The sequence below is a fragment of the Xiphophorus maculatus genome, chromosome 14, assembly GCF_002775205.1.
Source record: "Xiphophorus maculatus strain JP 163 A chromosome 14, X_maculatus-5.0-male, whole genome shotgun sequence".
Lineage (NCBI taxonomy): Eukaryota > Metazoa > Chordata > Actinopteri > Cyprinodontiformes > Poeciliidae > Xiphophorus > Xiphophorus maculatus.
This window is the reverse complement of record NC_036456.1, coordinates 15,565,399-15,589,928: the sequence shown is the minus strand read 5'-3', so window position 1 is coordinate 15,589,928 and position 24,530 is coordinate 15,565,399. Positions and strand designations below refer to the sequence as shown.

At 38.5% G+C, this 24,530-nt stretch overlaps 1 protein-coding gene across 33 annotated transcripts in view; it reads right to left on the bottom strand.

The window, feature by feature from the left end:
• Nucleotides 1-409: 409 nt before the first annotated feature.
• The window catches only part of ptprd (protein tyrosine phosphatase, receptor type D), a 463,922-nt gene continuing 439,801 nt past the window's right edge, over nt 410-24,530 (bottom strand). For all 33 annotated transcript variants that reach the window (XM_023346243.1, XM_023346261.1, XM_023346260.1 and 30 more), the window contains 11 exons: nt 24,203-24,326; nt 19,600-19,775; nt 17,857-17,976; nt 17,606-17,760; nt 10,809-11,094; nt 9,547-9,725; nt 9,334-9,460; nt 9,075-9,200; nt 7,348-7,502; nt 7,093-7,228; nt 410-6,053 (listed from right to left, as the gene is read on the bottom strand). In XM_023346243.1, the coding sequence (XP_023202011.1) occupies nt 5,985-6,053; nt 7,093-7,228; nt 7,348-7,502; nt 9,075-9,200; nt 9,334-9,460; nt 9,547-9,725; nt 10,809-11,094; nt 17,606-17,760; nt 17,857-17,976; nt 19,600-19,775; nt 24,203-24,326 (1,653 nt within the window). In that variant the 3' untranslated portion in view covers nt 410-5,984. The remainder of the gene's footprint in view (nt 6,054-7,092; nt 7,229-7,347; nt 7,503-9,074; nt 9,201-9,333; nt 9,461-9,546; nt 9,726-10,808; nt 11,095-17,605; nt 17,761-17,856; nt 17,977-19,599; nt 19,776-24,202; nt 24,327-24,530) is intronic.

The window sequence follows — 24,530 nt, the reverse complement described above, 5'->3', positions numbered from 1 at the left end:
CATTTGACTAAAATAAAGGAAATAAAGAAGTCTCATCCTTGATGAGACTGAATGATTTGTGTGTGTCAGTGTAGTTTAATGTACCTTATTACGCCTTTGATAACACAGTCTGTAACCGGGGGTGGGCGGGTTAAAAGGCAAAGTAATTTAGAAAAAAAAAAAAGCATTGAATTTCACTTGTCAAATGTTCCTGTGATGATTCACTCTGGGCTCCATCAGTAATAGAAAAAACAGAGCTATGGAAATCTGTTCAAATGTGGTGAGACTAAATTTCCCCCCATTTCACCAGAGAACTGTGGATAATGTGTTGGACCCAGACCAGCAGGGGGTAACATGGCTTCATCAGTCTTTTCGTTTTTTCCTTTTGAGGCAGAGTGAGGTGGAGGGAAACAAGCGAAACACCGGTGCATAACACTGACATTTTTTAATAGAATTCATTTATAACAAATGGAACTCGTGTCAGCAAAGAACTGGTTTTCTTACAGACTTCTTTCTCCACCAATGTAACCTAAGTAAGAAAATAAAAAGCACTCCTTTCATTCAGAAAAAAGAAACAGTTTACGCTTACAACTAATCAGAGGTAATCGTATAATCTTTTTAACAAGCCATATTTTTTTTTCTTTTTACAATTTCATTATTTAGTTATCAGTCTATGCATCCAGACGAGAGATAGATAGAGAGAGAGCAGAGAACACAACGTTTATTTCTGTTAATGACACTCCAAGCTCGAATGGCAAAGCCACAAGAACAGATGGTTTGGGGGAACAGATTTCTCTGAAGTCATCTGCTGGAGTAAACCATGGTGGCATCAGAACGAATGCTCTTTTTCGCCACAGACTCTTTTTATTTTTTTTTGTCCTTTTAGCAGGTTGATACCTTTTCTGTGTTATTTACATACACACAAAGTGAATGTCTGAGGAGTTTCCTTTTTTAAGAGATGGGTTCAAGTAATACATTATTGGGTTCAGAATCAATAGGGCAGTGCATAGTACAAAGATAAGAGAAAGTGCAAGTCTTTCCTACTTGGCCGGGTTTTGGCCACTCTGCAAGTTCTTTACCGTGCATAATGAAAAACTAATAACTGATAAGAAAAATCAGATGAGGAAAAAAAAAAATTAACATGTTCCGAGACTATTGTGACAAAACAATCAGGAAAAGGAGTAAAACAAAAACTCACAGCTGCTTCAGGAAATAAGGGAAAGAAAGCACCTGGAATGCACATCCACAAAGCCATCAAGTGGGGTTTTTCCACCAAACCAGTTTCAAAGCTGGTGGGTAGAACTGGTTCTCACCTGGCACAGAACCACATCAGCTCTTCCCACCACCCAAATCTAAATCTCTGTAGTTAAATTTGTGAAATACAGAACAGACTTGAGTGATTGATTTTCAGCTTTTATTGTGCAAACCTAATGTTGACCAGAAGTTATTTGGCTACTCTTCTCGCCATAAGCTATTTGTTTAATCGAGAGGATGTTTGATCCTCTCGATTTCTGCCAGTGGTCAGAGTGTGGGGAGATGCAACGCTAATTACAGTATTGGTCTGTAAACAGATGCATTAATATCACCAGCCTAATTTGTAAGTGATGTTTTAAATATGCAATGTTTCATGTTTCTAAACTCTTTTTTTGGACTCACTAACTGGCCTTCGTGAGCTTTGATTGGTATATAGAAACACTGATTTATACAGTAATTTGATGGTTCCAGCTCAATTTGCATCTGCTGTTGTACCCAGAGTCGCCATTTTGTTCCAACTTACTTCCTTTTGATACTAAAGCTGCACAATATATTGAAGACCAATCATCATCACATCACAATGTCAAAGAGCTGCTTGAATTTAATTTTCGGAAGATTATAAGTGTTGGGAAAATGTTTCTCATACTAATAAGTTTAACCAGTTAGAGTAGATCTACCTGATGTACATTTTTATTAGCTGAGATGCTAAAGCTCATGGAGAGGGGAGAAGATATTGTCATGATAAAGCTAAATATTGCATAATTTTTATCAAAAAAATATGAATATATATTTTCTTATATTCAATCCAATTTTGTACCCATGTAAGCTATGTATATCACGTTTGAGATAAATAGTAATTAATAGTAATTAAACATTTTAGGTATTTTATTTGGTTGGTTTATTTGTAAGCCATTTCCAATTATTTTTGCTTCCAGTCCCTAATTTTGGCTCATCATTCTCTTCATTCTTCATATCCACATTTCCATGCGGGAACCTATGACTGGATCAAAGGGAATTGCATTAAATTATTTGTGGTCAAAGTGGTTACCAAGTGGTTTGTGGTCAGTATGAATGGTTAAGTGTCAAATTGCTCCTGTTTATCCCCCAAAATCTGGGCATGAAAAGACCAAAAGAGGGAAAGTATGAATTACCTCTAAGGCAAGATGAACAGCATCAGTTACACGGCCACAACACTAGAAACAAAAATCAGCGTTTCTAATCTCCATCACAAACTGCGCTTATAAATTCAGAGAATGCCACTTTGTGCTGTACTACAATCACGAAGTGACTGGTGGTATTAAGATAAGCAGGAGGTAAGAGACGGTGAGCTCACTAACTTTTTAGTAACGTTGGAGTTCAGTGTTTTGTTAGATTATGTCTTAATTAGGCAGATTCTAAAAGCTCTTCTCAAAGAAAAATAAGATGACTTGAGTGTTTCTCAAGTTTTCAGCTTTTATTATCAGAGAAGAGTCGGGCCCCTGATACTAATTTTACAAGAATCAGAGTCAGTTCTTTCAGGTTGTGACAGTTTGGTGGTAAAACCCGGCTCTCAGGGAGCATTAGAGAGTAATGGTGCTCAAGCTGGTGCAAAAACCTTCTCTTTAACTTGGAGACAAAGAAGATAGCACACTGTTAAAGACTGTCAGTTTAACAGAAGGGACATTTTGTCCCTAGGTCTGCTCTGAGGTGTTGTGTATAAAGACAAAAGGCATAAAGAAGAAACCAGTCATTGATGACCTGTGTTTGTGCATCCATTTGTTATTCTGTTTTTTTTTTTTTTGTAAACAAAATCCACTTGAGAATGTTAGTTGACACTTAACTGTATGTTGGGGGCTTGGAGACTAGCATTAATCTTTTTCAAATGTAATGTTTAGTTTTACATTATCATCCCATCCCCAACTGTGCACTTTTTTTGTATTTTGGGGAGTTTTTACATTTCTGTAGTGGTTGCTTTGTTCCAATTCCCTCAGCCTCTGTAAGGCCACAAAAATGAACACTGACCATTAAAAGGTTCTTATTTGCATTATGTGACAAATAAAAACTAAAGGTAAATAAACTTTACAGTTTAATCTCCACTAAATGCCTAGAATACTCAAAGGATACATGAATGGTAAATAAAACATTATAAAAACAGGCATAAATATAAGGCACTCTAGATGCAAAAAGAAAAATAACTATATATATATATATATATATATATTATCTGAATAAGTTGACGTCTTTGTACCTTGCCCTACTGTGTGGAGACTGAGTGTGATTTCCTCTAATTTCTGACTGACTAGGCTATTTGTTTAAAGCAAAGATGCACCAGCATCGTTTTGACTGCCACCTGTTTGTAAGGAGGCGGGGAGGGTATAATAAAGTGGTGAGTTAATGACATCGCCACATATTAAAAGGGAACAAAAAAAAAAAATCTAAATCTAAAACACGTTTATTGCACAAGAAAAGATGCACTGAATCAAAATACAGTTTTGTTTTACTGATGTGCATTCCAGTGAAAAATCTGTCTCCCCCATGGCACACGACTCCCCGCTTAAAGGCTTTCAAACACAATCTGTACTTTATATACTTTTAAACTATATACTTTATATATTGTTATATCTATACTTTGATATACATATTTCACATATTTGACAGTATATAGTTATATATTCATACCAAATTCATCATGTTTTCTCTTCTCATTGTAACATGGAAGAACTAAGATAATCGGTAGCAGCAACTTCATACTTTGCTCACCCCTGTTGATTCCACAAGGCCCCGGTTAAAGGGCATATATCATCATCTTTTAGAGCCAGAGAACCTGAAAAGCTTCAAAGTATGAAACAAATCACAACTGCCTTTTCTTAAATAATTTAAAAATGCACTTATCCGAAACACATAGAGCCTTCTGAGTCACGTCCTCTAAAACAGGAAGGCACTACCATATATGGATGATGACAGAGTGACTGTAACGGCACCTTCTGGAAATCTCTGAACGCGATGGATTGTTTTGTTGACACGAAAAGACCTTTTGACACAGAAATATGTCGAACGCATGTGTGGCTGCTTATTACAGAAAGGATGAAGTGAGCACTTTTGCTTCAAAGATCACCTATGCAAAAAATGTGGGAGGTAAATACTTGCGAAAACAGTCTGTCGCAAATGTGTTTTGGCCCCGGCTTCAAGTGACGTCACCACCCAAGTCTGAAAAATGAGAAAACGCACTTCGTGGTACAGCTACAAAAGACAGGTCCACCAGGGAGTCAACAGCCAGACCATTTAGGCAACCGCAGCTGTTGATTATGAGCTTCATCAGGTAAGAAAATGCAATTATTTTATTTTTTTTACTACATTGTGCTTAATTTCTTTCTTAACGTCTGACAGAAATAAAGGAGTGTATGTGACTACAGCTGCTTTGGGAACACATCAGGTTTTTCTCTGACATCCACCACATCAAACGTCAGAAAAGGTCTAGAGGATATTACTGTAGGAAAGTTAGTTCATTTATCAAACAGACTAATAATATGGAGAATTGCTCTGCGTGGTTAGCCTGTATAAAATATACTGGCGGTCGTTGTTCAGCGAAAACTAGTTTTAATGTCTCACTTTACACCTGATTTTGGTGTTTGAGATGTGATGTCATCGCTGTTCAGCGACATTCAGCTGCGTTCTCAGCTGCATTGTGCTCTGTTCTTCGCTCATCCTCTTAAACATCTTTCTCACATGCTAATCAAAGTTTCTACGTGAAGTTTCAACCCAGAAAACTGAAGAAGTTGTAGAAAATGATGATATATGCCCTTTAATCAAATGGAAGTAATCAGGTTATAATGTGAGTGATTGTAGACAGAAAACTTGACAAAAATATATGAACAATTCCAGGCTAAAATAAAAAAATAAAAAATAAACTGCTGAAGGAAGTTACATTATGGATGGTGTGAATTTTTGAAGTGTATGAAAATTAGCAAACGGATTCTCTGCAAAAACAGCACGTACATTAGAACAGTTCTACAGCTTTAAAAAAATCTTTTAACGCTTTTTCTCTGTAAAAGAAAAGAAAAAGACATTTGAAAAAAAGCACATCAACTTTATAATAAAAAACTAAATCAATACTTTTGTATTTTAACTTTAACCTCTCCCCCAAACTGAAATGAATCAACATTGCGACCAGATAAAAGGGGTATTTATTTATTCATTATTACTTTAAGTCTGTTCTGCTCCTGTGGACCAAGCATCGTCTTCTTGATGTGATGTGTGGACTTGATTGTGAAACAGATTTGATGTTTTTTCCTCTTTTTCTTTTTGTACAATGTGCATTGAGTTGCTTCCCCCTGTTATTTCGGTGTGCTTCTCGTTGTCTCTCGTTATGGGTCATAATCACTGATGCATTTCTGACGACGTCATTATTGTTCATTAACTTTTTTCTTGCGTTGGTTTCATTTAGTTTTATGAGCCCCAAAATGGATCCTTGAAGCAAAAAAGAAAAGGTAATTCCCTATGATGCTTCAACAGTCAGGATTCCCACCCTCATGCTCGTCTTAAGCTGAGGTTCTTTTTATTTGGGCTTGTTGGGGAAATTACTTGGTCCTCCGGGAATCATCTTTTTCATTTTTTGACGAGTCATGTCGCACATCCAACACTTAAATGAATTGTTAGCAAGGAGTTAAGGAGTACTTTCTCAAGCAGGAATTTATGGCTCAGAAGAGAGGCTCGCTTGGATTTCTTTTTTCTCCCAAAGGGCCCTCCAGTTTTATCTTCCAATACTGGGCGTTTTACGTTGCATAGTGATCAAAGCTTCCCAAATACTCCAAGCCGGCTCTGTAGCAGAATTGGTATTGATCCTGGAAAGAAAGAACACTTTAGTGCCTTTTAAATCAAATCATTTTGTATCGCTTATTTTACACATTGTAGTTATCCAACTTAAAAAAACAAACAAACTACAGCTCGCCATTGTTTCTGAAGCGATGCAGTAAGACTGGAGCTGAGAGCGCACACAGCTACTGCAGACATATTCAACTACTAAATTAAACATACTCTTTAACAAAGGCTTGTTATCCTGACTCCTGAAATCTTCCTAGACCTTTCAAACAACTGGAGTAAAATAATGTGTTGGAACCGCAGCAGATGATTTGATGAGTCTCCCACGCTTTCAGAAAGGCCGTGTCCTCCATGGCCATGCAAAGATATTCACACTACTTATATTTTCTGAGTATTAATAGTTTTTTTTATTTTATTCTACTTAATTTTTTCAGCATCTTGTACAAAATGTACTTTTATCAGATTAAAACATCAAATATGTTTTATTAAAATTTTACATAAATCAATAGAGACAAGCATATAATTGTGAAATTGAAAGAAAGCTGAAGTCTTTTTTCTCTCTTTTTTTTTTATTTTTACAAAAGCTCAAAAAATTTGGGTGAAATATGTTTGTCTTCAGACACCCTAATAAAGTCATCAAAGTATTACATCATTAAATTTCCCCACAACTTTATCATCTTTAATGAAAGATGATAAAGTTGTGGGGAAATTTAAAGCAGGGCTGGTTTGGAAAACAAAATCCCAATCTCTGAGCATACCACAGAGAGCATCCTCTAAAAATGAAATATTGCACAGTTGAAGTCCTTCCTTCCTGAGTGAGCTTGAGTTATGCTGCAAGTTAAATTTCTCAGAGTTTGCAGAAAAATCAGTTTCTAGATTCTGAAAGCAGCTGCAACTGTCGTAAAAGACCGGGGAGGAAACTACACACAAGACTTTTGTTTGCAAGTGTTCAAAAAGTGTGTAAAATTTTCATTCCGTTTCACAAATACGCACTACTCTTTGTTCTTCTGTAACATAAAATCCCAATAAAACACACTGAAGTTTGTTTTTACGCCGGCTCACCTCTGTCTGTACCATCGCTGGTCTTTGTGTCCGTAGCATTTTCACTGTCTGAAAGATGTCCACCACACCTTCGTATCTCATCCGTTCCAAGACGATGCTGAGGGTAATGAAAACTCCGGTTCTACCAACTCCAGCGCTGTGCGAATCAGACAAACAAGTGAGAAGAGGTTCATGTTGTGATTCAACATTTTAATATTCACACGATGATTCAAAAAGGATGCCCAGTGTGTTTGGGAATGTTGCCTGACCACTTACCTACAGTGGACAGAGATGGGACCATCTTGGCCGAACTGCTCTTTTGTTTTATGTACTTGGCCAATGAAATCGATGAAACCCTCTCCTGATTTTGGCACTCCTTGTTCAGGCCAGTCAGTGAACTGAAACTGCCTTACTGTTCGTGACTGTCCATCCTAAAACACGGGGAAGAAAAGGTGAGACATATGGCAAGCCATGTTAAGCTGTAATGAAAACACTCCCATCTGTAGTTGATTTTTTTTCTACATTACAACAACGTCATTCGTCTTTAAAAAAAATATACACTTAATAGTCAGGAGGGAAATAAATACGTAGTGATATAAGCATCTTTCATGGTCTTTAGAACTGAAATTGCTGCCAAAGAAACCAATGTTTTCTGAAAATCCTCAACCGTGATACAAAAAACAGTTGTCAGAAAATATTTACTTTTACATGTTAATTGTTTAAAAGTTGTTTTTACCAAAAAGGTTTTTTAATACGTCACCTGGTTATTATATACATCGAAAATAGTTAACAGACATTAAAAAAAATCATTGAACAAGGCACTGGTCATAAGTTAATGCAGAATCTATATATGGCAACAAACTGGTCAAACTAATAGCTTATTATTTCATTATAAAAACTTGTGGATGTGATGTATTGTGAAGATGGACCGTTTTTATGTTTGATATCTAAAATGAAACCAATGCTAAAAACTACCGATATGCTGATACTAAATGCCGATATCTGAATCATGCAATCTGCTTAAGATATCCACAATCTCTTTTAGATAGCATGGATTTACTTGTTGATATCTGTAGATCAAAGACTAAAGCAAATGCGATAAAAGCAACTTCATTCGTTTGTCAGAGAAAATTACGTTTAAGATTCCTGAAAGGTTCATTTTGATGGGAAGTATTTTTACCTTCTGTTTGTTTTCGATAACTCTGACCCATGTGGCGTCGAAGCGTTTGGGTTTCAGCTACTAAATGTTAGTCTTGAAAATGTGCCACAAAGGTGGCATCAAAGAAAGCCTTTCATTATTACACCCAAATGTATTTAATATACCCTCTGAAGATGCTGATTGCTTTGATGTGCAGCTTTTGACAGGTTTTGGGGGAGAGTTTTAGTTTGAGGGTGTGCATTGCTTAAGTGATGTTCTACCCCCTTGATAAGGAAACCAATCCCATTGACGAGACAGTGTTACACGCTCCACAAAGGCAGGATGCTGCACCGTTTATCTGTCTGAGCCTTTGATGGAATTAAAAACTGTGGCAGTTCACTGCTGCCGGCACCACTTGCATTTTAGCTTGTGTTTTTTTTTTCATTTTTATTACACTCTGACAAGTGTCATGATTTGTGCAAATTTGGATGTACTTTTCCGTTGCACTTAAGGCCACAAGCTGGTGTAAACAAATATTTGAGAAAATGCCAATGTGTCGATGTAATGACTAATCCAAACAGATCTGGGTAATTAAAATCGGTCCTCAACCTTGTTTTTCTATACCTTCTCTACAGCTAGTTAAAAATCAGGAAACTGTATTATTTGATACTTTGATAGTGTGGGCTTTTCTGTGTTTAGACATTTGCTGCACCAGAGGCCCAAATTAAAGAACAGCGCGACTAAAACAGTACAATCTTCCAGCTGACCTCTAGCCAGTCATTCTGTGGAGTCAAAGACGGGTTACAACCCAGACTTGGATCAGTTTTAATCCTCAACGTTCAGTTTACAAGCAATCTCTGCTTACCCTGGCATCAGTCACTTTGAACTCTCTCAGGATATACTGGGGCATGTTATACTCGGCCATGGGGTCCACCACAAAGTACTGGTATCTGGCTGACCTCTCTGCTGGCCAGTACTGGTGACATTTTTCCTGGAAAAACAGACCACAGTGACTCACAACATTCCTCTTCACAGGAGGTTTATGGAATATTTTATGCATTGTGTTGTATATTCTTTTCTATAAAGCTGTCAGAACAAAGGCTTTGGAGTGAAGTATCAATTACCCTGCCCATTTCTCTGAGCTTGGTCAGCATGACTACAATGGTGGAGTTGTGCTCCCAGAGCATTCTCCAGAAATCTTCTGTGGTCTCTGCCAACGGTCCCTGTGTTGCAATGTAAGCTTTCTGTTGCCTGGAGGAAACAATCAGATGCAACTGTGTAAAATAGCTTTTTTTTAAATCTCAGCTTTAATTAAATTATTGTACCTTGAAGCTTACCTGTAACCATCAATGAAGCTTGCATTGATGTAGTCTGAGCCCTCCACTCCTCGGATGGGCTGAAGACACACTCGTGTGGACTCGTATGGCATTATGTTGACAAGGCGGTTCTTAAACTTGTTGCAGGGGAGATTGGCACTGATGAATCGCGACGTGTGAGCTTTAGTGTTGGCTAAGCGCTGCAAGGGCAAGGAGAGACGGAGAACTTAATGAGCATCAAAATGATAGGTACATGCAATGACAGATGCTCCTCTGGAGACGGGCTGCGTTTGACATCAAGGCTACACTGCAAGAGAAATATCTAAATATTGTTCATATTTTAGTGCTTTCTCTCTTTTTCCCTTACTATAAAGTACTCCTAATTCAATGCTTCATTGCTGTGCAGAGTCATTAATGGAGTTACTGCTGCCATTACTTTTGTTTACAATCTTTTCAACTCAATGGTTTTATGTTGAACTCCCTCTTCCGTTGACTTGCTCAGTGGTGTCTATCTTGGATGAATCCCCTGACAGAACTATTGCTGACGTAAGATTTGTGTATGTTTTGCTTCTGCTTCCCATAGAAAGTGCTTCTATACTGGTCCTTTCTATGTCTTCTTCCTGGTTTCTCAATGGTTGCTCATTAAGAACCTGGTTCTGATGGAGGGTATCTTCGTATTCAAAAGGAAGTGACGCCTCTTCACCGTTACCACAGTCTTGCCCAGGATGAATAATTTCTATAAAGTCAGACTTGACACCATCAGCTGAGCTTTCTTGACTTTAATCAATTACCATTAAACGATCAACTGAATTTTTCTGAAATGGATTGGATGTACTATATGACTAGATTGCATAGAAATGAAAATGACTGATTTGTAAAGAGTGCTTTAACATATTTGCTGTGAATTTAAATTTTTGTTGTTAAATAGCTTGGTAATTTGCTAATAGAGATGCTCACTATCATTAAGTTTTCCCCTTCTCCCCCTGAGAAAATCAGCAATACAATAGACTCAGCTTTATCATGTTTGTTGCTTATGTTCTCTGGCAGAAAAAAAAAACCACTGGAGATTTTTATGTAAACCAAACCCATGGTTTCTAACAAAGAAGACCCAAAAGGTGAAGATTTATTATATGTTGTATAATAAGTAATCAAAGAGGAAACCAGAAGCCCCACTCTGGATACACAGGAATACCGATGCAAACAGAAAGATATAATATCTATAGATAAATACAGAGATAGAACAGAACTGGGATGACACTTTTTAGACGTGTTCTGATTTGTACCTTGAACTCCAGCTCCATGCCAGTGACATTCTCTCCACCCTCTATCTGAGTCAGTTTCTGGATGTAGGCGTACAGGTTTCTGGCGGGCACTTCGGTTGTGCCGCAGTTGACGGCCTCCTGGAGCGCGTCGTGTATGAAGACGTACTGGTCTTCTGTTTGCACCATGTAGTTGCGCTGGGCGCGCATCAGCGTTACATGTCCGTAGATGTCCACGGTCTTCTCGTGCTTGATACGTTCCAGCATGGCATCAATCACAATGAAGCAGCCGGTGCGGCCCACCCCGGCACTGTGATCACAACAATCAGAGGTATGTTGTCAAGATACTTTTAGGGAAGATGTACGGTACAGTATTTTGTTTCCTGGGAGATTCAAGTTCATGCAACTTTTTCTTCCCAGGGTGATTTCTTTGGCTGTTGTCTTAGGTTTGCTGCTACAAAATACAATCATCTTTGCAGTTTCAGTGTGCAAAAAATTATATTAAAAAAAATAATACAAAAAATCAATTGGATGTGTAGTTTGTCATTCTTTCCTACAGTATTTCATTAGCCATGCATTCATATTCTAAATGCCAACATTTTCAAGATTTTCCCAGTTGAATGGCCATTGTCTGCTTTTTATGCCCACAGCTAAAATAGATCGTAGGCTAAACATTTTTAATAAACAAACATTTTCAGCTGCATCTTATGACAACCGATGTTCCTCTTTTTGAGAAAATAATGCAAAATTAAAAATCCCAACTCTTCTTGTATGAGCTGATCGTAAACATTTGTATTTGCTGTTAAAAGTTTTAAAAATTGCCCATTTAAATTTGAAAGAAACTCGACATCTTTGAATGCAATCATACAGAAACTGGATTTGGTTTGACATGGACAGTGGGCTGAATTGGCAGTTTTGTAAGCACACAATGCATGTGACAGGCCTGATCTCCAGTAACAGAGGAAGAGACATCTTTTATTTCTCCGGCTAAAGGCCAAAAGTTACACTCTCCACCAAGTTTTCTCCTGTACAATGAGCCATTAAACTTGTACCATAATTGAATCTGAAGTGGCGCTGGGCTGGCACTCAGCCTGTAGCAGGCTCCAAACTGTTTCGCCTCTAGACCCCACCTGTGCTCTCCACCTGATCAGAACTTAATGCACTTATGCGACAGAAATATTCCACCTTTATCTCTTGGTTCAGAAAAGTGCCACTACACTAAATGTGATCCACTGCAGCAAACATGAGAGGAACGTCCATTTTCCCGTCTTTGTTATTGGTTACGGACAACTTTGGAGAAGTGCAGCTGACTACAATTAGGCTTATTAGATTAGTACAGTGCACCTGAACAGCAGAAGGGCTTATTAGGAGGCACTGAAATGCCGGTCTCTTCATTAAGATTCATACTGCCGCATTTTTACGTTAATGTGCAAAATGCACAAGTGGAAACAAAAGTTGTTTTACTGTTTCTCTTTGACCTGGCCTTGCAGCCAGATTCAGAGTCACTGGATGAATGCAGCCTCCTCAACAGACCGATGGTGGTTTAGAAATGTTTTCTATGTTCCACATTCACAACTAAGGGGATGTTTTCTGAAAACAATTTATAGAACCTGAAACTATTACGAGGGCTCCCATACATGCTTGCATTTTAATGCCGACCATAGATCTACGACTTTCATATTTATTTTGAAAGAATGAGAATACAATCAAGATTGACTTTACGGTACCAGCATCGTTAAATTACGAGGTGTTTCAATTCGAAGGTATGACCTATTTTATCTTCAGCAAAGTTTACTTTTTATGCCCTCAAAAAAAAAAAAACAGTTATCTGTTATTGCTTTTAGGCTCCGCTCTCTCTCCAAAATTACATCTATACTGAAGCATTGTTAATGATAGTGACGTCTATAACAGGAAGAAGGGCGGCCAATCAAAATCTGCTTAAGGCTCCATACGACCTTGGGCCGGGTATGAACCTTAATAAAATCCAGTGCAACCAACTGCTTTCAAAAGCAGCTGAGTAGTGAGTAGAGCCCACAGAGGTTTGTTAGAGGACCTAAGTGAACAAACAAAATCATGAAGAACAAGGAGCATTTCAGGCAGAACAGGGCTGAGAGTGAAGAGCAGCTTTTTTTTTTCTTTCAAGGTTTTTGTGGCTGAAGTGGTCTAGTTGGGCAAGAAGAAGAGCACAGAAAGAGGAGAACACATACAGTAAATGACCCCTACTTCCTCCTTTTATAACCTCCTTCCCAAGTTCAAAATGGAAAGTAAAAGCCATCATTTAAAAATGTCGACAAATCTGCCACGATATGGTGGCCTCCCTAAATTTGCAGGCTGCGCAGGGAAAACATTCATCAAGTACTTACACTCAACAAATCTGTCCTTAAAGGATGAGTGGCAAGAAAAAAAGCTGATGTAAGAAAACCATATAAAGAGTACCACAAGCCATGTAGGGGAGATAATAAAAAGTTGGTGCTCTGGTCTGATTAGACTAAAGTTACACATTTTGGTCTATAAAACACTCAGTGTGGTGAAGATCTGACATGAGCCTGAAGAAGCCACTACAAAAAAAAGCATAGGTAGGTGCTACAATGGCCCATAAACTACAACAAATTCAGTCTCCACTTATTTGTTTGTAAAAACTATCATCAACTATGTAATATTTTACATGCATGTCACAGTTACGCCTTACGTTATGTTGGACTAGCACACAAACCATGATAACATAAAGTTGAACACCTTAGCAAGGAAAATGCATTATGTTGTATATTTCATTTGTTTTTCTTCTACCTCACACGGAGCTTGGCCTTGACAAGTCAAGTCCTTGCACTTGGCACACAGAAGCAAATAGGTTATTCAATTCATTTGCTGTACGTGTCTATGAGGTGTGAGGCAGCCCTGTGTGCCTTCCTCTTCCTCCTCCTGAAGAGGCATTTGTTTTTCATTTGCTGTGAGAAACAGAATAGGTTGAGTAGGGGAGCTCAAGAGGCAGCGGAGCTGGTCCCCCGGGGCCGAGTGTAGTTAATGTGCCTTGCAGCAGAGAAACCGTTCTGCTGCAAACGGCATAAAGACACACATGGGAGTCACTGGCTACAGCAAATGATCTGATGATCACTTTCAAAATGGATGAAAGCGAACCATTTCTTTGCCTTTTTTGACACAACCCCTCACTGCTCCAGGATGAAATTAGAAAGTGCACTTAAGTGAAAGGGGAAGTTTTTTGGGGGGGCCCTAAAGAAATGTAAATGTGTCCCAGTGGAGCAATCTGAGGAATGAGTCACTTCCAGGTCTGAAAACACCTAAAACCCCTTGGGTGTAAGGATAGAAAAAAAACCTATAGATTTCTTCCTTTGCTGCAGCAGAAAACATTTTTCAGAGCAGCCCTGAATGTGGGAGAGTGATGACCTGCTAGAGAGTAAATGACAGAGTGACAGCACGGAGCTAGACGGACGGAGACGGAGGAAGATGAGGAATGGGAAAGGAAGGTGAGGAGAAGACACTCATCTTGAACTCGTGTCGCCCTCAAGTTAGTTTTTCTAAAGACTGAGCGGCAGAAATACACATCGGCTACACTTTTTTTTTTCCCCACTAAGTGTAAGACCACAAAAGGCGAGTGTAATTTTCCTTTCTTTTTTGGAGAAGTGATGGGGTGTCGGGGTGAGCTGGTGCAGAAAGCTGTCAGTACGCTTGGCAGTTAAAGGGGAGCTGGCGCACTGACCACGCTAATGACCTGACACTGCCTTTTCAGCTATTCAAAAGCGGCCGCCTCGGACGTTGACACACACACACACACACACACACACACGAAAGTGTCAGGCTAATATGCTTTCCAGGAGTTTAGGGAATACGGGGGTGGGAAGGGGAGGAAAAAGCAGCGCATAGCACAGCTGCAACGGGTCCTGTGAAGATAAAGCATTAGTAGCAGTAAAAGCAATTACATATGTATTGTTGGCAAATCTGTGGCTGTCAGCTGGCCTGTCACTGGTTTTTTTTGCTGCTCTGTCTATAAAAACATCCACACATATAATAAATTAAACTCACTGGGGTATCTGGGTTGCGAATTGAGGGCTGGCTTTTACTCAAGTGTATGTGAACAAAATTTGGACATTAAATGATTTTTAACCTAAACTAAGGTGTTTGTTTTTTTTAAATGCACTTAATTGTGAGCAAAAATCAGTATAACTGGTATGTTTTATGCAACAGTGATGTTAAAACCATACGATTTGTTTTTGATTATCCAGCTGAATGATTCAGATTAAACAAATTATAATACTGGACAAAAATAAAGAAATCCAAACAGCAGTTTTCAAATGATCTCAATCAATGAAAGAAGCTCTCCAAACCAATCTTTCCTTGTGTGAAAAAAAAAAATAAATTGCCCCGGTGTTAATTTATGAATTACATTTGACACCCGATGTTCCTGGGGGGTTACGGACCACACCCTCCAACAGGAACAGCTAAAATCTGTGACTTTTGAGACATCCTCTAACGAGCTGAAACCTGACCTTTATTCGGTTAAGTTTGAATATCTTACTGTGAGGGTGAAGCAGTTCGACAAAGACTGGGCCAAAATTCCTTTAAAGACATGTAGATTGTCAGTGAGGAGAAGTTTTCACTATTACCTCATGGCATGGTCATGTGATTCTCTAAAACATTTAACTGTGGCAGAAAAAAAAAGCAAAACCAGAACTCTTTGAGGATGCTCAGTTTTCTTAATTCTTTTCCACATTTGCACACAGCATGCTGTCCTTTTCCTTTTTCCTGATGAGCATTTTGGGAACAACAGTGGATTTTGGTCTTTTGCCTTAGGAGAGTTTGTCTCTGAGATTGTGTCAGCTCTTTCGGCTTTAACGGAAATAAAAGGGGCTATGTTTAATCTTCTCCTCAGGGAATGTTTCCCCCATGTTGCTTAACCTGTCAGTGAAGCTGGAATTTCACGGAGTATTACGTGTTTGGTTGTAGGGAAGCCAGCTCTGATAACTGTCTGTTATACCTGGCTATGTGCAAAAGTGCAGATTGAGTCCAACGGCGTGTTGTGCAACACATTTTTATAGCAAAACTACAAGCTTAACAGCATACCTCGTTTATTTTGTCATCATTTACAGGCTGGTCACTAGGACTTAGTATGCTCCATCTCATCACTAACTTTTTGTCCCATTATATAAAAACTGTTAATAGAAATTTATGAAATGAAAACAGCATCCATGTCTATCTAGGAAAGTAGTGCTATTCTTTCAAACAAGGCATCAGGACATGAAACAAAACAGATGTCTATCTAAGCAGGAAGAACCTGACTGAGGCTACATTCATAGTAACATCATTTTGAGAAAAAAATATTTTAAAAACCACAATTCAATCTTAAGTGTCCAAAATAAAATAAAAAGTTTTAATAACCGATATTTGCTTGGATTTGCCTACTCTAGTACTCGAAAGACTAAAAAACAAAACACACACACACACAAAATGCCCCTTATTCAGTTTTTCATTTACCAGCTGGCAGCTGATTTAGAGGATATAATTAAATAAAAAAAACGATCTAAAAAGGAAGCATGGCAAATCCACTCCTGAAAGTGGATCTTTTTATGATACTGCAACAAAAATGCATTTTTATGTACAGTATATCCTGCATATTAACCATCCACTAAAGTCAAATGCACAGTGCTGGATAAGGATGTGTGACATAACTGTATGAACTTTGTTAGCTCTGTTTTTGTCAGATGGATATTCATGGAAGTCCATCGGATGTTAACTGAACTGCCTTAACAGAAAGGTGCCGTCACATCCGCGTACGATGGTCCTGTTTGTAAATTGTTGGCATTCATGCTTCATTTCTGTTCTTCGCTGTGCTTTAAGCCTTTAGCATGTGCACAAACAGCTTCAGCAGGAGGATCTGCACTAAATTAATCGCCACAAAATACTTTTATCCTATTTTTAACAGCTTACAGCTTAACCACAACACTAGCTTTGTGTTATCCTGCAAGCATGTAAATATACCAGTTTCTTCTATTTAACATGAAACATAGAATGATAAAAATGCCCTGATTGGGGATTTGGATGGTGGACACAACTATCTGATGGGAAGCCAGAGGAATTTAAAACCCCAATCTGCAGTATGACATTAATTCCCACATTTTTCTTCAGACTTTAAAGTCTTTCTTTTTTTTGGGGGGGGGGGGGGGGGGGGGGGGCTGTAGCTTTTCGGCAACTAGCACTAATTAACTTCAGCATGTGGTAATTCTACAGTAATCCTTCTTCCTTTTTTGTCACTTTGATAAAAGTTTGTATCTTTTACACTGTCACTACTTCCTAATCCCCACACCCCCACGATGAGTTTGAGAGTTAAGAAAAGCCAGAAGACTCAGTTACTGTGTGGTGCCTCACTGATGGGAAGCCCGGCTGCTCATGTAGCTGATGGAAGTGAGGTTGGTGAGCCAGTTTTGGATGCATCAACCCAAATGAGATGAGCAGACATGTAGGTTTGTTGATGCAGGAAAGGAATGATGACAGGTCAGCCTGTATCTGTGTCTGTGAGTGGGAGGATCGCTGCAGGAAATATAGCTGGTACGACGTTGCAAACACGTTCTACGTTTGAGTGCTTCCTGGAAAATGTGGCTAGATGGCCTTTTTGGGCTGCAATGTAGTGCATTTTAGTGCATTCGTTTTTAAATATCAGTACACAAATGACTCAAATATGAGCCTTTAGTTACAAAGAAAGTGATGATTTTTTTTGTCATATGTATTCATTTATTCATTCCAGCAAATGGAGAGGAAAGAAATCAATTTCATGCTTCAGGATGTTTCTGTAAAACTGTGATGTTTCCCACCTGCAGTGCACCACCATGGGCCCCGCATCTGGAGGATTGCAAGCTTTCACCCGTCTGAGGAAGGCGAGGAACGGCGTGGGGTGCTCCGGTACCCCGTGGTCTGGCCAGGCAGTGAACTGGAACTGCCTCACCTCCCTCTTCTCACTGGAGCCGTTCTGAAATAACAAACGGAAGTGACTAACGCATTTCGTGCCGGGAAACCCCCCCCCCCCCCCCCCCCCCCCCCCAAAAAAACCTTCACAAATCCTCACCTTAAAAAGTGCGAACGTCCGGACGCAGTATGTGGCCAACTCTACTGTGTCCAGCAACGTTATCTGGATGAGACCGTAGGTCTCTGTCCCTCTTGTGGGCCAGTACTGATCACATTTCACCTGCAGGATCCACAGATTTCAGGTAATCAGTCCATGTTTAGACGCAAAGTAGCGCATGATTGTGAAGAGGAAAAGAATCCATGGTTTTAAACCTTATTTTTTGGAAATGTGCGTTTCTTGTTCAAAATCTCAGTTCTTTGTTCACCTGTCGAGTCAAGTCTGACCGCAGATTAACAATTGGCTTTGTGTCTGAACATAATCCTAATATAGTTGGAGATCATCTAAGATTACATTTTAGACTGTTGAACTTTGTTGACCAATTGGGGACTTATTAGACAGGTGGATGCACTGGATTGTAATCAGAGTTTTCAAAGTAAGTGACAATGAATACACTGCATGCCACATGTCTAAGGTTTTTTAATTACTATTTATGCCATTTATTAACAGTATCTCACTTCTATTTAATTATTATGCTCTACTTTGAATTAGACTATCCCGTAAAATCACAATAGTGAATACTAAACCTTGAACCTTCTGCTTTTTACTAAACAAAATGTAATAAGTAATGTTGCAAGTCACTATCTGATATTTGTAGGACCACTTTGCACAGCCAAATAATGGACAAAACAAACGTTGACCTCCTCGCCCCTCATTCCTGCTGACTGGCTTTAATTTCCCAATCAATGAAATGGCCTGAGATATTTGCATGCAGCCAGCAGTGCTATTAATTGCCATGACTTAATCTATAATTACAAATTTAAACACAACGTTCAGTCATATTAGCGTCTTTGCTTTATTGCCACTCTGGTCTCTTTGTATCGAATAAAACACTTGAATTGCTGCGTTACTGTTTCAGTAGACAAAAAGAAGCACGACCGCTGCTGGAGAGAAAATTACCAAGCTCCTAAAGAGTTATTTAAAGTGTTCATTGGCTCAAAGGAGTATATTTAAGAGTAGTTATTATCATCATATTTCCTAACATACACTATATGATTCTATGAGACTCTTAAGCCAAATGTCACCAGCATGAAGCACACCGTTTAGTAATATTTTACTTTTAAATATTTTGAGCTTCGGAAAAACAAAACATAAAAGCAATGTTTTTGCCCCAACTATGAAGTGCAGTGATTTTCAATTATTTTAAATTACTATGAGCTTAACAAGATTCAGCAACATTAACATATTTATAGCAATCTTTATTGTTTAGAGAAATTCTGCAATTCAAAGTGCAGTTCTGGTGCGGTTAGCATGACCTTTTGGCTACATTAGCATCGGAGAAGCTCCTGCCACTCTTCCATTATTTGTGTGGCAGCATATGAGTATCAAAATAAACATAAAAAAGTGACTGACAATGCCAGAATGTTTTGTAAGTACTGAAAAAAAAATTCACAGACTCCTGCTCTCTGTCATTTCACTGTTTTTGAGGGAAAAGTTTTATCACCGGAATTTCTAAGATTTAAAATATTTTCCTTTAACAAACATGAACTGGATCATTCTCTGCTGAAATGACATATTTTACAATGAGTGTGAGCACAAGTTAAAACTTACTCTTCCAGACCACGATAATCTATATTCCACAATGAGTTAAAACTATCGAACAACAACATATTATCAGGCCTTATTTTATGATTAGGAGAACTGTGTTGTGTTTGATATAAACAGGTGTCAATTTTTGTCTCATACCCTCGACCTCTCTTCCAGTTTCGTCATCATGACAATGATGGCACTCCTCTGCTCCCATATCATCCTCCAAAATTCACCAAACGTCTCCGGCAGAGCTCCCTGGGTGGCGATGTAGGCATTTTGCTTCCTATAGCCATCTATGTAGTTAGCGTTGATGTAGTCACTTCCAGGGATTCCTTAAAGACGGAAAGGAAAGTTACTAGTTTAATAGAGAAAGTAAATGGGATGTCCAAAAAAAATCTAGCTACTGAAGGCTTAACTTTTCCAGACAGTACAGAAATCCTGAAGTTTGTGTAAGTTTTTGTTTTCCATACAGCTCCATCACTGCGCCTATTTAGTACATCGTCAGACTTTCTAATGCGTTTCCTGAAATTATTTCAGTCAGACTAATGTCTTCTGTAAGCAACGCAGCAGAAACGCTCCTTTTTTTTGGAGGGGGAGGGGGGGCAGTGTTACCCGTCCGAAGGGATTTGTGTTTGCTATCAACAACACATTTCCCTATTCCATATCTGCAACTGACTTACAGATAAAGCTCGGTCTCACACGGAGAAAAACAAACCGACGAGAAAGTAGCAAAACAATTTTCCCCCAGCTCTGCTCTCCCTTTTCCCTTTGCTTATAATAAATGAAAGGCGCAGCAGCCTTTTCGAATCCAGGCAAAACAGACAGAGCTGACAGCTAGTCAATGCTTGAGGACTGGCAGTTTAGGGGCTCCGTGCACACATGGTCGACCAAGATAAGTCTCATCTGCATGGGCGCCACGTCTCAGAGAAATACCCCCCTCTCCTCATCCCCTCCACTTCACTCCAGCTGCTTCCTCTCCCTCAGACTTCCTTTTACTCTCAGGTAACTCATTCAACAGTGTAAAAGAGAAAGAAAATGGAATATGAACACATTAAAAGAACCCACCCACATTGTTTTTTTTTTTTTTTTTTTTGCTTCTATCCCACCCACCCTCGCTGAAGCCGTCCGCACAGAAACAGGCGGCTGTGCATTTCTGTGATGGACAAGGGATAAGTACAATTAAGCCTTGGGCGTTCTCAATTTGAAAAGAAAAAAAAAACCCAAACAAACAGAGACATTACGGTGGTTTAATGAGAATGAGGCGAGTTGGTTAAATGTACATTTGCAAATGGATTTTTCTTTTATTTCTTCTGTCACTCAGGATTTGTGTAAATTTCTCCATTTTCTAAGTCAATGCAGCCATTAAGACTTTAAAACGTTGATGTTCTCACAGCGTTGCTCAGCTGGCACTCGACCCTCATTGGAGGAAGATGAAGGTAACTCAAAGAACATGCCGAAGGTTTGATAATTACTTCCAGATTTCGGCTTGTTTTTAGATTTTGTTTTTTTTAAATAAAACCAGGAGTTACAAAAGAATCAAACTCTTTGTTTACAACAACAAAAAAAGATGTTTTTATGGCAGCATCCAGGCTAAATACCAATTAGCAGAAAAGATGTGGATTGTTTCATGTCTCTAACTCTCAGGAGAAAAAAAAAGAGAGTTCGATTTCTTAGAAAATCAGAAGGTTATTACTTCAGTAATTTGGTTCAAAAAGTAAAACTTATATAGATTCATTTCACGATGTATGTCAAGCTTCAATTTGACAAATAAACTTCAGTTACTCAGGAGGTTGAACCATGAAATAACAGCCATAATTTTATTTTTTTTAATTACAGATTGACAGCCTGCTAAGAGTTATGCAATGTACTGAATATGAAGTCAGGGTTCCTTTTGCATGAATTAATGCATCAATGCAGTGTGGCCTGGAGGTCCTGCTGAAGGTTGCTTTCATAACAAATTTATGTTGAGTTGCTGTTTGCAAACAACTCACAGCCCACAAAGCAGCAGTACATGCGTTTTTCTCACTTCCATATGAGATCCGTCTGACATCTTGTCTGGTTTAGAGGGGCTGAACACAACACAGTGTTGCCAGTAAAGTTATCCCTTATGTTGTGCACCTTGTTCTACCACATTTCTTCCCTTTAACTTAACTTTCCAACAATTTGACCAGCAAGCTTTGGTGGCTTACCCTCCTTGTGGGGGAGTTGCTAACTGCATGCTAAGCAACAGTAGAGTTAGCAGTGTGTGTTTAGGCCATAACATTTTTTGTATTAAACGTTACTGCCCTCATGTAATATTCAAATTTTCTAAGAAGGCATGCTTAAATTTGTTGCTGTTATATTTTCATCTGTTTATATTGCAAAGAACTCTGGAATATAATATTTGTTGGCAAATATACTCAAAGTTTCATGAGTTTGCACCTTGTCCAGCAGGCTGAATATGACACTGGTGTGCAGAATGTCACTGCAGCTGATGCACACTTTTGACACAGATTACAGTCTCCTGGATGGTAAATGTCACAGAGGTGTTTGGAAGATGAGAAACCAAAGCAGTGAGGAAGATGTGGATTTATTGCAACTGATATTGTCTCTGCAATACTTCCCCAACAGATTTCTATGATTTTTCACCATTGTGCAGCCCTACGTGTGAGCCATAATCGTCAAAATGAAGATGTATCCTCATTTGAATAGGATTGCTGAAATAATAAACTTTTCAGGTATGTTGTAATTAATTAAAGTGCTTATATAAACTTTTCAGGGTTTAAGTAGAACTAATAACCTAATCAAGGCTAGCCAACTTTAATCCAGCAGAACTTGATGAATGCTTTCAGACATCCTGAGTAGATACAGTGAAGTCATCGCAGACAGAACGCCTGTTTTCCAGAGATCCTGCCGATTCATGTCCACATATGTAAATTTTAACTTCAAACTCTAAAGTCAAATCCCTTTTTTGCTTCTCTGTGGACTAGTTTGCACAGAGAACATAAAGAAACAGATGCACTGCTTGCCAAAATGCTTTTGTTAAGGCTTTAGTAGGAATAGAGAACCGTCCCTTGTGTCCATCTGAAAGCAGTAGTGTCTTTTTTGTGTTCTTTTCCAGTGGCTCACTAATGGAGCTCCATCAACACTTTTAAGTTGTGGGCGGTTTCTAATAGACTGGAAAAAGATGCTCTCTAAGTCACTTTATCCATTTACTATTTTATTTATTTCCCATTTTCTTCGATGTGAGCAGCTGAGTGGAAATGCTTAATCAATAGCTGTTTGTGTGGGTGCAGTTGTGTTTAATCGTAAACTGATGAATGAGTTCGTACTTTGGAGGGAAGTTTCAGAGAGACCTTTTCATGTATAAGAAGCACTGATGTGCAACACATTATAGATGCCATTTCATACCTTAGCTTAAGTTTTGTCTGTTCACACCAACAATTGTCCTTTTTGTGCTGTGCAGGAACAGTACTGATTCAATCACTCATTCATAGAGAGTATGCCTGGTTAAAAAAAAAAAAAAAAGTATTTTTGGCTCTGTGTGTATTTGTGATGAGAGTTTTTCCTGCAAATAACTTTGGGAACTGACTTTAGATAGAAAGTACTCCTGGTCATCAAAAGAATATCTGGTCCAGAAGTAGCTGAATTTCTTTATGGTTGCTATTGACAGAAATTATATTGCCTTTGACTTACTGTACATTCTTTTAATAGAAAGTAATGTTTTTCTTCTCTGGATTGTTGACATTGCTACTGCTGTCAATAACTTTGTGAACTTTCTTATCAGAGAGAGTACATCTCAAAAAAGTTCTTAATGGAGCTATTGTTGCCAGGAAGTCAGTGTATTCTTTTTATAAACAGCACTCCTGGTAAAATATAGCATTCATAGCCCAGTGTTTTTGTGTTTAGTTTAATTTCTCTCCTGGACAAAACTACTGCCTAATCTATCACTGTCGATAACTTCTCTGATTAGAAAAGTATGTTTGAAGCTTGAAAGTATTCCTGACTGTAGAAAGTATCAAGTATCTTGTCCAGAGATTCTATGTTCAGGATGAGTTTCTCTTGAGGTAATCCAGTACTAATGTTTGTAACTGTATTTATTTCCTGACCAAAGATATTGACTCAGATTTTGCCGTCATCAACATTGTGAATTCTTCTTGCACTCCCTTCTTAGCCTGTCACAACAGATAGCCATTTGCTCTTCCTGGTTCTGGCAGAGGTGTTTCCTGTTTAAAGAGATGGGTTCCTCTCCATTGTCACCACATGCTTGCTCAGGAGGTGGGATTGCTACAAAGTCTAGAACTGCAATCAACTGAAATGTCTTAGGCAAACAGCTTTTTACCAGTTTGTGTATCAATATACTGCAGTAAATTCTGTACTATGATTTTACTCTGACTATATAACACGGTGTTTACATAATGATTTAAACTGAATGAATTGGCACAATTTAAATAAAGATCATTTATGTCACAATGTGACATTTGAGCTGCAACCAAATTTGCCATATGTTTGTTTTTGTACATTTATGTTATAAAATGACATTTCCTGTAGAATCTACTTTGTTTTTTGTTTGCAAAAGATTACAAAAACACAAATAAACAGGTAATGTTTACTACAAACATCACTGTTATGTACCGGCGTCTCTTATATGAGCCACCACCAGATTCTCATGTATGAATATAATGAAATTTAACAGTGTAAAAGTGCCCAGGAGGTCTTTAAAACATGTTTCTATGGGCCATCATTACAATTAATCCAGCAGTTAGGAAGGGAGGCGTACCATCGATACCGGAGAGTAGGACTCTGGAGTGATCGTAGGCAATTACGTTGGCGTATCTGTTCTTTGGTTTGTTGACCTCCAGGTTGGAGTGCTCCCAAGTGAACTGCTGACCGGGGTCAATGGACTGGAAAGGAGAAGAGCATCACACTGTTACCACAATAAAAAGTTTTGAAACAAAATGAATAAAAATTACATGAGAGAACATTGATAGTTCTCTGACATTTAGGAGGTTTCCACATTCTTAAATTCTCCTTTCAGCAACAAAACTGCAAATAAAAGTTGGATCGGATGTTTTGACTTATGTTTAATTAATTTCTTTAAGAGTATT